Source organism: Schistocerca nitens, chromosome 3, assembly GCF_023898315.1.
Source record: "Schistocerca nitens isolate TAMUIC-IGC-003100 chromosome 3, iqSchNite1.1, whole genome shotgun sequence".
NCBI lineage: Eukaryota > Metazoa > Arthropoda > Insecta > Orthoptera > Acrididae > Schistocerca > Schistocerca nitens.
The window spans coordinates 282197138-282210343 of record NC_064616.1 but is presented as its reverse complement, the minus strand read 5'-3'; the positions used below and the strand labels follow the sequence as shown (position 1 = coordinate 282210343).

The 13206-nt window shown below is 42.0% G+C and overlaps 1 protein-coding gene across 1 annotated transcript in view; it reads left to right on the top strand.

The window, feature by feature from the left end:
• Positions 1-13206, top strand: part of LOC126248247 (histone-lysine N-methyltransferase trithorax) — a 205915-nt gene that overhangs the window by 31538 nt on the left and 161171 nt on the right. Inside the window, exon 4 of the mRNA XM_049949096.1 lies at positions 3572-4030. Within this exon, the coding sequence (XP_049805053.1) occupies positions 3572-4030 (459 nt within the window). The remainder of the gene's footprint in view (positions 1-3571; positions 4031-13206) is intronic.

Here is a 13206-nt window from a genome sequence, read left to right as displayed (position 1 = left end):
GACCATATACCGTTGATAAAAAAAATACATGTATTTTGCTTCCAGTTAGTAATCTTGAATTTTTGCATGATATTTACATAGAAAAACAGAAGCAGCCTTGCAGATTAGTCTGCAAAATAGTTTCATTATTTTGTAGCAATTTGTGTTGTTAATAATGGCATACTTCCTCAAAAATCCCTTGTTTGTGACTATTAAATTCTTCAGTGATGTTACAATGATGATACTTGGGAAATACACAGTTTCCTTACTATACTTCGACCCCTCCAACATCTTAACCCCACAAATGCCAAACATAAATGTTCTTTAATCTTTCACAGTTCACAGAATTATTGCTTACTGATACACATCCATATAAGCTTAAATATTACTAACTTCACTGTTGTCAACATGGCATTATGTGAGATGTAACAATACTGTGAAAAGAAAGTAAGGCCTTAGTCAGAAATGGACGACAGACAGACAGGCATGTGCGCGCGTCCACACACACACACACACGTGCACAAATGCAACTCATGCACATGACTGCAGCCTCAGGCAACTGAAGCCACACTGTGAGCAGCAGCACCAGTGCATAATGGGAGTGGCGACTGCGTGGGAGTAAGGAGGAAGCTGTGGCAGGGAGGGGAACTGGTATAGTAGGGTACGGGTGGCAAACAGTGAAATGCTGCTGGGGAGTGCACAGGGATGAGGTGGAGAGAGAGGAGGACAGCTATGTGCAGTCGGGAGGTTAGACAGAGGGCAAGGGAGAGATGGGGGAGGGGGGGGGGTCAGCGAAAAAGGGGAAAGGTAAAAAGACTGGCTGTGATAGTGGAATGAGGGCTGTGTAGTGCTGGAATGGGAACTGGGAAGGGCCTGGATGGGTGCGGACAATGATTAATGAAGGTTGATATGTTGCAGGAAAAGTTCCCACCTGCCCAATTCAGAGAAGCTGGTGTTGGTGGCACAGATTGTGAATCACTCATTGAAATGAAGGATTTCATGTTTGGCAGTGTGCTCAGCAACAGGTTGGTTCACTTGTTTCTTGGCCACAGTTTGTCTGTGGCCATTCAGGTGGTTGTCATGACCACATACAATGTAGCCCAGTGGTTTCAACATAGCTTGTAGATCACATGACTGTGTTCCACAGGTAGCCCTGACTTTGATGGGTATGTGATGTTTGTGACTGGGCTGGAGTAGGTCATGGTGGGAGTATGTATGGGACAGGTCTTGCATCTAGGTCTATTACAGGGGTACGAGCCGTGAGGCCATGAGGTAAGGGTTTGGGAGCAGGGGTTGTGTGGGTGATGTACGGGTATATTATGTAGGTTCAGTGGACGGTGAAAAACCACTGCGGGAGGGGTGGGAAGGGTAGTGGGCAGAACATTTCTCATTTCAGGGCACAGCGAGAGGTAGTCGAAACCCTGACAGAGAATGTAATTCGGTTGCTCCAGCCCTGGGTGCTACTGAGTTATGAGGGGAATGCTCCTCTGTGGCCGGAAGGTGGGAATTAGGAAGCTGGTGGGAGACTGGAAAGATAAGGAATGGGAGATCCGTTTTTGGTACAAGGTTGGGAGGATAATTACCAGTGTTCATTGTATCCGCCAGAGTTTCGACTGCCTCTTGTCATGCCCTCAAATGAGAAATGTCCTGCCCACTGTCCTTCCCATCCCTCCCACAGTGGTATTTTGCTGTCCACCGAACCTACACAATATACTCATCCGTCCCCCACACAACCCCTGCTCCCAACCCCTGCTCCCAACCCCTTACCTCATGGCTCATACCCTGTAGTAGACCTAGATGCAAGACCTGTCCCATACGTCCTCCTACCACCACCACCCCACCACCACCACCACCACCACCACCACCTTCTCCAGTTTAGTCACAAGCATCACCTATCTCATCAAAGGCAGGGCTACCTTTGAAAACTAATCATGTGATCTACTAGCTAAGCTGCAACCACTGTGGTGCATTCTATGTGGGCATGACACCCAACAAGCTGTCTGTCCGCATGAATGGCCACCAACAAACTGTGGCCAAGAAACAACTGGACTACCCTGTTGCTGAGCACACTGCCAAACATATCCTACATTTCAATGACTGCTTCACAGCCTGTGCCATATGGATCCTTCCCACGAACACCAGCTTTTCTAAACTGCGCAATTTGGAATTTTCCCTGCAATATATCCCCTATTCCTGTAACCCTCCTGGCCTCAACCTTCGTTAGTCATTGTCCTCACCCATCCAGCCCATTCTCTGTTCCCATTCCAGCACTACGCAGCCCTCATTCCATCATTGCACCCAGTCATTTTACTTTTCTCCTTTTCCACTATCCCATCTCCCCCCTTCCCCATCTCTCCCCTGCCCTCTGTCTAACCTCCTGACTGCACATAGCTGCCCTACCCTCTCTCCACCTTGTCCCTGCGATCTCCCCATCCTGCCACCCCTACCCTGCTATCTCTCCCCCTCCCTGCCCCAGCCTCCCCCTTACCCCCACCCAGTCGCAACTCCCATCATGCACTGGTGCTGCTGCCCGCAGTGTGGCTTCAGTTGCCTAAGACTGCAGTCGTGTGTTTGTGAGTTGCGTTTGTGAGTGAGTGAGTGAGTGAGTGAGTTTAATCATCATGGAACACTCTTGACGCTCTTAATCATTAACATGATGCTTGACATGTTACCCATTAGACTTTGTTGATAATTTCTGTGGCACAGTCTTTCTGACCAGACAAACCTGTCAAATCCTACAGCTCTTGTCTGAATTTTCTCTGTCTCTTCTGTTTGAGAAAATAGGCTAGGATCACAAACTTTCGAACAACATGCAAGAATCAGTTGGATGTGAAGTTTGTAGGTGACTTCCTTTGTGAATAAATTACACTTCTTTGCTATTCTTCTAATGAATCTCAATCCGGGCTCTACCTTCTCTGTCACATGTGTTACTTTGGGCAAATGACATTACACCTAAGAAATTCTCTGTGCAGCCCAACAGTAATTCTTGTTCCTTGTTGAAGATATCATTGAAAGTCAGACGGGTAGCCTTCAGTCTTCAGTAACACTTACAATCGTCCTCCCTCCCTCCCTCCCTCCCTCCCTCCGCTCCCCTCTTCTCTCTTTTGCCCTGTCTTTAGATGAGGCACAGAAAATTAGCCACATAACCTGTTCCACATATCCTGCTCTAATAGCGATCACCACACATCCTTACATCACGTCCATAAATAGATACACAGTGCAGTAATGTGTGACTTTTTTTGTACATTTTTAATATAATCACATTTACTGATGTGCAGTTAAAACTTTTACTTGTATTCCTACTGCAGCCGTGTACATGTATTGTTACGGGGAAAAAGCGAGCACGAGCGCCGCCCTCTCTTCCCCTCCCTCCCCAAAACAAACAAACACACACACACACACACACACACACACACACAGGGGGGGGGGGCAGGAGGGAGTTGAGAGAGAGAGAGAGAGAGAGAGAGAGAGAGAGACCAGAATAATATTAATTAATACTTTTGTTTTCATTTGTGAGATGGTTGCACATTTGATGACAGTTGATTTGATACTGCTATAGAATTAAATTAAATTCATTAGTTTTTATTTTCAGGAATGTGTTCTGTCCCGCCAATTGTCAGAAGCCAACAGTGGAAAGCTGGTCGTGGTACACTGGTCAGGTGTAACTACAAAGCTCGTTGCCCTGCTTGTTGGTTGAAAATGTGTCTGAGGTCTTTCAAGATGCCTGAGGACATCCGTGGGAGGCTGCAGTCTCTTCTACCACGTGCAATGCAGGATAGCTTGGAAACTATTTCTGGTCAGCTGCTGTTGAATCCAGAGGAAACTGCATTACCAATTGCAGAAAGAAGAAATGAATCAGACTACAGCAGCAAAAGACTTAGGAGAAGACTGAAACTGCAACATAAACAAACATTGAGACTGCTCAGAAAGGATGATAATGGCAAGCAAAATGGAAATACTAAATTGAACACTTCAGTTACACATTCGAGAAACAGTATTAGAGTTTCAAAATTCCTTAGAAGGGCAGCAAGTGGCTTAAACCATACGGAAGGTAAAATATGAGATTTTGATTAGTGCCTGCGCATAACTGAGCTAACTACTTTCTGCACGCTTTTTCTTTGCCATTTCCAGAGGGGTATGGAGGAAGCAACTCGAATACCATTGGTAACTGGAATAATAAACTCGTATTGTGCTACTGTCAACGAAAATTGAACCTGCAGAACTAATGAAAATGTAATGTTTCTCACAATTGAAACTGAATCTGCTTTACCTAGGACGACTGAAACCTGTGCTGACAAGGAACTGTGTTGCTATTCAATTTTTTGCAAAAATTTCTTGAAATGTGCTGGAATGGAAGATACATGGCATTTGAAGAAGGTCTTGTGACTTTTGCTGGTATACCTTTTGGTTTGGTTGGAGAGGTGGCAGCCATGCTATTTGCTCGAAATAGGGGGCCTTGAGGCAAAGAAAAAGTAAGCGGACAGTATAATTTAGATGACTCCAGTGCTTAGGTCATCATCGTGCCAGTATGAACGTCTTTTTTCCTGCTATTCCCATCATTTATTCGTAACTTAAGGAACCTTAACTTGTAATGCATCAGTCTCATATTTTATCATTTTCCATTCATTCCCACTCAGAAATTTATTTCGAGGCACACCGTTAATAAATGTGATATGTGTAACATTTACAAACCAGTTTTTTCACCATTTTGCTGCAGTATCCATTGGCTTTTTTTTAATCAGATTTGTACTGTGTTGCACAAATGAAGGGCACTACATATGTTATCTACTTGACCATGAAAATAAATGCTCATCATTGAAACCCCTCCCAGCTTTTTCCAGGAAATTTCATTTCACTCCTCCACCCTACCCACCACCCCGTTTCCATGCCTCGCATGTTTGACTGTAATTTCCTTGACTATTTTATCAGCAGGAAATTGTTGTCTTTACAGAGTTATCTTCAGGTTCAGGGGGAACTGATTTTAGGGTATAGATTTGTGCCAGCCTACAATTTTCATCATTTGTTATGTAGGAAATTTTTTGTGAACCAAGAACACACCATTTCACTTAAATGGCTATCATTGTGCTCTCCTCGGTTACTCCATTAGTCACCGACTTTTGTAATAGAATACCAAGAGCAGAATATTTACTACATATAGCAAAGGGATGGCCGAGAATTTTGCATGTGTGCAATGCTCTTGCATGCCTGCACAACTCTGTTGCCTGGCTAAACACTTACCCCACTAACAGGCCATACTGTGTGAATTGGAGGGGGCGGGAAACTGCGAACGCACCGCGTGCTGTGCAGTTGGATAAGGAACACTGAATGGTTTGCTTGCAGCATAGTTTCATATTTCTCAGCAACATAGATCACAAACAAAACCAATGATAGTAATATTGTGTCGCATTTGCAACGTCATTATGGAGGCAAGGAAACGCTTCCCGAAGAAAACAATATAGAACTCCTGGACAGTTTTAATGTAAAACAGTTTGCCTTTTAAATGGGAATTACGTTGCCTATCAATCAGTCCCATCTGCACATGTGGAGGGGTGCTTTCAACTGAAATGGCAAATGGTCTTGAAACAGCTCAACAACAGATGTAAGATTGGCAGTGTCTGCAAAACATGTAGAAAACTAGCATTGTAATTATTTCATTGCCACAATGAATTCTTCAAAATTCTTTTTTCTTTAGCACTAGTGAACGTGGCAAATGGATTGTGTTTTTTGTCCCTTCCATAGTGCAATTTGTTTTTTAAATGCGTCCCATCAGATCGCAAGTAAACTGTTTCCCACCTTGCAGTGACTGAACTGTGGCCAGTATGTTGTCAAGTTGATTTAAAATGTAAGACCTGCAGTTCATTCTGGATCTTGTAATCTTTGTTCCTGCTATCGTTTCTCCTTCAGAATTTTAACACTAGCGAGTTTTAAAGCCAAAAATCATTCCAGGCATGTCCCTTGACTTAACTAACTTACTTCACAGGTATATATAGTCTCCATACACTTCGTTCAGTTCTATCAAAAACTGTTACAACTGACAGTGTAATAACGCATACAGCTTCAGAAAATGTACTATTCCTACCACAAATTTCATCAGGTGCTCCATGTCTGCAAATTTAGTGCAGATTGCTTGTTGGTATACATAACAATGAATCCTGTACAAATTTTCTGTTGATCTTTGTAATTTTTTGTTCTTTCATTGTCAACTAAATCTTTAAATTCTTTCTGTGTGGTGGTGCTATGTCGTTTCGTAGCATATTTCTGGTACCATTGATTATGTGACTGCATGATAAATAGTGACAATTCTCATTCTTCTCTTTGGGGGCTACCATTCATTTTAAAGATTTGTGATGATAGATTGCTGGAATGCCTAATTTTGTACAAACAGCCACTGGACCTGTGAAACTCCTTTGTAGCATAAATAAATCGCAAAGGATAAACAGTGCTGACATTAAGATTCTGCTGAACTAAAGAAAATGGTGCCGACCAAAAAACTACTGCATTGCACTGCTAAATGAAATATCGCGCCAATCCCTGTACTTCCCAGAAAGACTGAGCAAAGCTGAGGTGTACAGAGGAAATGCATGCGGACCACATATGTGCAGCCATACAGTTTTGCACACTGTGGCTGACTCTAGTATAATGCAACTTGCAATCATCTGTCTGTCCCTTGAGCCTAAGTTTTCCGGTTCACTCTGTTTCTGTGATAAGAATCATCATTTGACTTAGATTATTCTGCTGAGGCTTGTTATGTAACTGACCACAAATTTTCTTTAGAATGTATCTCTATTTTCTCCTAGCACATCAAAATAGATGCTGACATACTTCCTACTCAAGTGGTCAACATTTTCTGCACCTACAGGGATGATGTAACTGTCACAAATTCTCTTTTTTGGACAGTTTGTTGCAAAATTAATCCACAGTTGGTGAAGGTTTATAGCGAGCTTCCTGTTCCCTTTTCAACAGTTAAGAAATGGGAAGTTGAACTGTGACTGTACTTCTTTTGGTGAATTTCCACACAAAGAACATTTTTGCTGTGCAACGATGGATGAAAAAAGAAGTGCAGAAGAAGAGAATCACCAATAAAAGATGTGTGAGACAGCTGATCTACTACTCCACTATGCACCTGAAAAGAGAGAGTATAATAAATTTTACATAAAACACTTACTATTAGAATGCATTTTTTGCAATATGGATTTTGCATTTGTCAGATGCTGATCAGAAGTAAGTGTGAAATTAATTTATCAGCAGCCTTTTGGAACATTTAAAAATGAATCCAAATTATTTGTGTGTGGATTACTTACTGTTGGTGAGGTGTGGGTCCATTGCCTAACACAAGAAATGAAACAGTAGTCTAAAAGCTGTGGTTTCGAAGCTTGTAGCCCTACTCTAAAACAGGTGAAGGCAATGCATTTGCAAGAAATATTGTGTAAAACAGATGCTTCTAATTGAGTAACTTGCAAGAAGTAGATATTTTCCAGCTTTAGATGAGAGTTTACCAAACAGTCCAGAGTACAAAAAAGTTGGGATCTACTTGCTATGAAAAATAGGACAAAATGCACGGTGTGTGTGTGTGTGTGTGTGTGTGTGTGTGTGTGTGAGAGAGAGAGAGAGAGAGAGAGAGAGGGGGGGGGGGTAGGTTTATTTTCTTGCTGCATTTCTGCAGATACAGAGTGCTGCTCTGTCTTTGCCGCAAGACTAATCTCCATTGTCACTGATACTGAAATGCAGAAACTTGGTATACATCCTTATTGCAACTTCATTGTCTCCTGTGGTATCAGATTTTTTGACAAAATGAGAATTAACAGTCTTAGCCCAAGAAATAGTAGTCAAAATAACGTGTAGTATCAGTTGCCTACATTGGACTGCAGTTGATAATTTAGACACATTAGGAACTGCATCATTCACTTAGAGAACACACGATGGAAAACATATTCCAACTTGGGTAACATCTCCTTAACCATTGTACAGAAAGGAATGCCATGTTCTGCAGATTCCATTTTCAATAGTCTTCCCACAGAAGTGAAGAATTTTGGTGATAAACTCCAGGTTTTTCAAATCTAAATTAATAATCTGTCTCGTATTCTGTGTGTTTATGTAGTGACTTATTCCATGACTTAATAGCTTTGGTTCATATCATTTTCTGTAATCTGAGGAGTGCACAAGAAAAATTTTAAATGGCTGTTCAAGCTTGGAACTGCTTTTGTCATTGCCAGTAACTGACAGTTGTAACTGAAGATATTATGTCTTGGTGTATATGTAACAGCCGACTGCATTATGTAGTGGTATATTAAACCAAGGAATTTATATATGCGACCAGAGATTGGCGTACCTGCAGTGCATAGATACTTTCTTGATGAGCTAATCCCAGTGCATTGATATGTAGGACAAGATTTTTATCTCATTGAACATAATTTTATGGATTTCACAACGTTGACAAAATACGTGTAGAATGAGCAATGTAACTTTTATAGCTCTCATTGCGAATGTTAGAATTCTGACAGACCCTTAGACCAAAACATGCATTATATCAAGTATAACAGAGCTTTTATCTCCTTGAGTGGTTGCAATCTGGGTTGATGCCATTGTCTACCTAGAAAACTGGCTATTTGAGTGGGTACAGCCTCGCAGAAAGGGAGGAGAGTTACAAGCAAACCATCTTATTATGGTTGAACAGGTACATATTTTCCTTTCTTAGGGATCCCTACGTTAATATATTGTTCAACACATCCCTTCCTTTGAAACATGTTCTTTGAGTGTATGTTGCTCCAATCCTGGTAGGTATTGTAGCTCTGTGTATTGGAAACCTTTCTCTTCTGGGCTGGCTGATGAAGATCTGCATGCTGATATAGAAGGAAGTTTCACAATTCATGTTACACACTTGTGGAGATTCTGTAGGGGCCTTAGTAGATAAAGTTCTACATAGGAACCCGTGTCCGGAAATAGCTCATTTCCGTACAAGGAAAACAAGATTTACAGATTTCACTCCTATTTACTGTGATTTCACAAATGCTATTTGATATGACGACCACAAATTTCAGTGCACACAGAGTATCTGTGAAGTAAGTTTGCATAAACTCTGTCCATCGTGTGTGTGTGTGATTAATCGCTTCTGCTGCAGCTATGATCTGTGCAATCAGATCTTCCTCTGAGTGGCCAGAGGTCTGGTAAAGATTCTTCATATGACTCCACAAAACAAAATCCAAAAGGTTAAATCGGGAATCTTGGTGGCTGAGTTTTTGATCCACCTCGACCAATCCACCTGTCCTCATAGACTACCTTCAGATAGTTTTGGATGCTCACTGCAAAATGCACTGCCACACCATCGCCCTGGTACCACAATATGTGCTGATTGTTCACTGACACACCTCCCAAAAACTCCGCCAGTACTTTTTACAGAAATATGAAGTACCTGGCACCCTATAGGTGGGGAGGAAGGATATACAGCCAAACCCCACAATCATCGCAGATACCTGCCCAGAATTGATGCTGGAGGTGTGCTGAAATATTTGTACACACATTGCTTTGGAGCTTTCTTGATCCAAAATGTGGCTGTTTCAAGTGTTCAAAATACATTACCTGTTAAAATGTGCTTAATCAGTGAACAAAATTCGCCTCAGAATCTGAGAAAAATCCACATAATGGTGTAAAAACCAAGTACAGAAGTTGACACATGGCACAAAATATGCCGGGAGCATGGTGTATACCTTCTGAGGGTGATATGCATGGAATTGCTGTTCATGCAGAACACAGAAGACAGACAAGTAAGGCACATGCAATGGTTCGAGTACTTGTTGTTGCGATCTCTTCAACTTGATGAAGCGCAGCACTTCCTCTTCCAGTAAAACAGTGTCACCTTCTTGGAGTACCACAGTTTGCTGTATCGCTTGTGCATTTGCGACTTTTCCACAGTCATTGTTTTACTCTGGCAAACACGGGTTGGGGTGGAGTCACACGATTTGGAAAGTACTCGGGGTACAGACTTTGAGCTTCTATTCCATTACAGTGTGTTTCATTGTAAATTTATAACATGTTGTTGCATTCTGTGAACATGTACTTGGGTGTCCTGTTACTGCAGTACTAGTCACTGTAATATCTATTGATGGACCACCAGGAAGCATGAAAACAAGGGAGATGGAAATAGAGGACACAACATCATGTCATCGTACCATTCATGACTGTGGGTAACCTACCATAACAGGCAAACTGTGTAAGAAACGTCTAGCATGCGACTGAGTAGCTTATTTTCCTAGTAACATACAAACGAACTGTTTCCAGACATGTGTTCCTATATAAAACTTGACCTACTGAGTCCACTCTACAACCTCTGGAAGTATGTAACACGAATTGTGAAATACCCATGTGTCAGTGTACACTAGGTTGTTGTGTATAGAGTGGCTGAATTGCCTATCTGATTCACATGTCTAGAAGTGGTAACTTCCCTTTCCTTTTCATCTCAAATACAACCTTCACATTAGGGGCCATACTGTGCATGTGTTTGATAAACTGCTGAATAGTTTTGATGCCACACAGCCAAGTCACAGTCACAGTCATGTCACTGTAATAAAATTTGGTTACTCCTGTAGACAGAGAAGAACCTGTAGTTATTACGCACAGGTGGTCATCAAAGTATTGTGAAACGTGTTGAAAGTCTTGAGAGGATAGTGGCCAGCTAACAGCCTCAGGATACATTTTACAAGCAGTTTTGAGAACAGATAGAGAAAAAATCCAAGCTGATCATAATTTGATCTGGACTAATTTTGACGTAATATGGCAGTAAACATCTGAAATGTTTGTGTGAGTCTGCAGTAACAAAGTGTAGGCACCAGTGTCTTGGTTATATATATTTGCCTAGTCTTGAAATCGACAATTCATTGCCAGTAAGGGTAGATCACACTTGAATACCATATTTGTGGATTTTAGGTGAGCTTTACAGACAGTGGGAACAAGGAGTCAAAGCTCTCAGATGCTGTATCATGGTGTCAGGTCCCCTCAGGGGACTCGCAACTCTTTTGTATGTGCATGGTGAGCATGGAGCCCCAAGATATTGCAGCAGCTACTTACTTTCCTGTGCTACAATGTCCCATCTCTTGATTACTCCTCCTCCTCTTGCTCTTTTTCTCATGGTGCCAGCCTTCGATGTTGACCCGACTCTCCCCTAGGTTCTGCCTTCCTTTCTTGGAATTTTCTTTCATTCGCCATCTTTAGATTGAAATTTGTGATCCTATTCTGGGTTTGACCTTCATTTTCTAATTTTTTTCTGTGATTTGGAACAACTGGGGAAGAACACTTCATGTAGTGACTAGTACATACAGTGTGAAAGATCATCTGCACACAATATCTGTGTAGGCTCTTACTTGCACCTCATTGCCATTGTGGTAGCCAGCCCAATGTAGAGTTTTTATGTATTCTTTCTGCTGAGCCCTGCACACTGCTGACGCCTAGGCTGCTGGTACTCCATGCATGCCAATGGGTAGGTGTCCATCTTCATTGTGCATCAGGACTCCTGGAAATGGCCATCACGTCAGATGGCTTTTGCTGCTTCTGGGTAGTGCTCATGGGGAGAGCCCTGATCAAAGTGGGTGGCATCAGGGCATATGTTTAGCACATGAATCATGTTAAATTATATCAAAACAATAGCTGTTCTGATCCGGCTGTTTCATTACACAGGTATAGGAAATTCAGTGCAGATAGTTATAACCCTACTGCTTTCCCAACTCTGGCTACCCCATGGGAAGATGAACAAGCCAGATGTTGAGGAGCAGAACAATTTATTCAGCACTTAGTAGCTACCTGAACTGGTGGGGATACTTTTACTGTGCAGAAGCCATAATTTTTGTGAAACATATTGAGAACAAATTAGATGAAGTTGAGTCGTTGGGAGATATGTGGAATGGGTGGCTGTTGATCAAAGCCTCATTTCCTGCGCAATCTACGGCTGTTCACATACCTGAATGTCTGGGTGACATACCAGTGACCATTGTTCCACACAAGACTGAATAGTTAGGTTTAAGTAGTTCTAAGTTCTAGGGGACTTATGACCACAGCAGTTGAGTCCCATAGTGCTCAGAGCCATTTTTGAACCAAGACTGAATATGGTCCAAAGAATCATCTTCCACTGAGACCGCATGTTCCATACAGGCGAGGAGCTACCTGCTAATCTTGAGTGGCGAGGCATACATTTTGTTCGACATGTCCAAAAAAGTCACTATGTGTGTGGGTCTGACATGCCCATGAGGTGCTCCTGATGCTTGCACTTTGGTTATGTGTTATCTAATTGCACAGCCGACCCTAAATGTGGTAACTGTGGATGATTGCTCCATTAAGGCAATCCTCGTGAACGATCTGTGAGTTAGTTCCATGTAACACCATCATCCACTTTAACCGATTTGTGCAGTCTTCAAGAAAGAAAACAAAGTACAGCAATATAAATCTATTGACCACTGGTCGTATACAGCACGTAAAAAGTATGAATGGCTACATCATGTTGGTATAACATCCAATTATGCGAAAATCACAGCCATCTACATCTACATACATATTCTGTAAGCCACTGTGTGGTGTGTTACAGAGACTGTTGTACCATTGCTAGTCATTTTCATTCCCATTCTACCTGCAAATGGAGTGAGGGAAAAATGAATTTCAATATGCCTTCGTACCAGCCCTAATTTCCCTTATCTTTGTTCATGGTCCTTATGTGAAATGCACATGGGTGGCAGTAGGATCATTATGCAGTCAGCTTCAAATGCCAGTTCTTGAAAAGAACATCACCTTCCCTCTAGGGATTCCCATTTGAGTTTCTGAAGCACCTCCACAATACTTGGATGTTAATCGAATCTACCAATAACAAACTAGCAGCCCACCTCTGAATTGCTTCAGTGTCTTCCTTTAGTATGACATGGTGGAGACCCCAAGCACTTGAGTGTCGCACAAATGTCATATATGTGATCCTCTTTACATTTGAACCGAAGCTGAACATTTGCCTTCCTCACTACAATCCTTGCATGCTCATTCCAAGTCATATCACTTTGTGATGTCGTGCTTTTGATATTTAATCGACCTGTGTCAAGTAGCACACTACTGATGTTGTATTTGAACATTACGGGATTGTTTTTCCAGCTCATCTACATTAACTTATATTTTTATAATAGAGGGAAACATTCCACGTGGGAAAAATATATCTAAAAACAAAGATGATGTGACTTACCGAACGAAAGCGCTGGCAGGTCG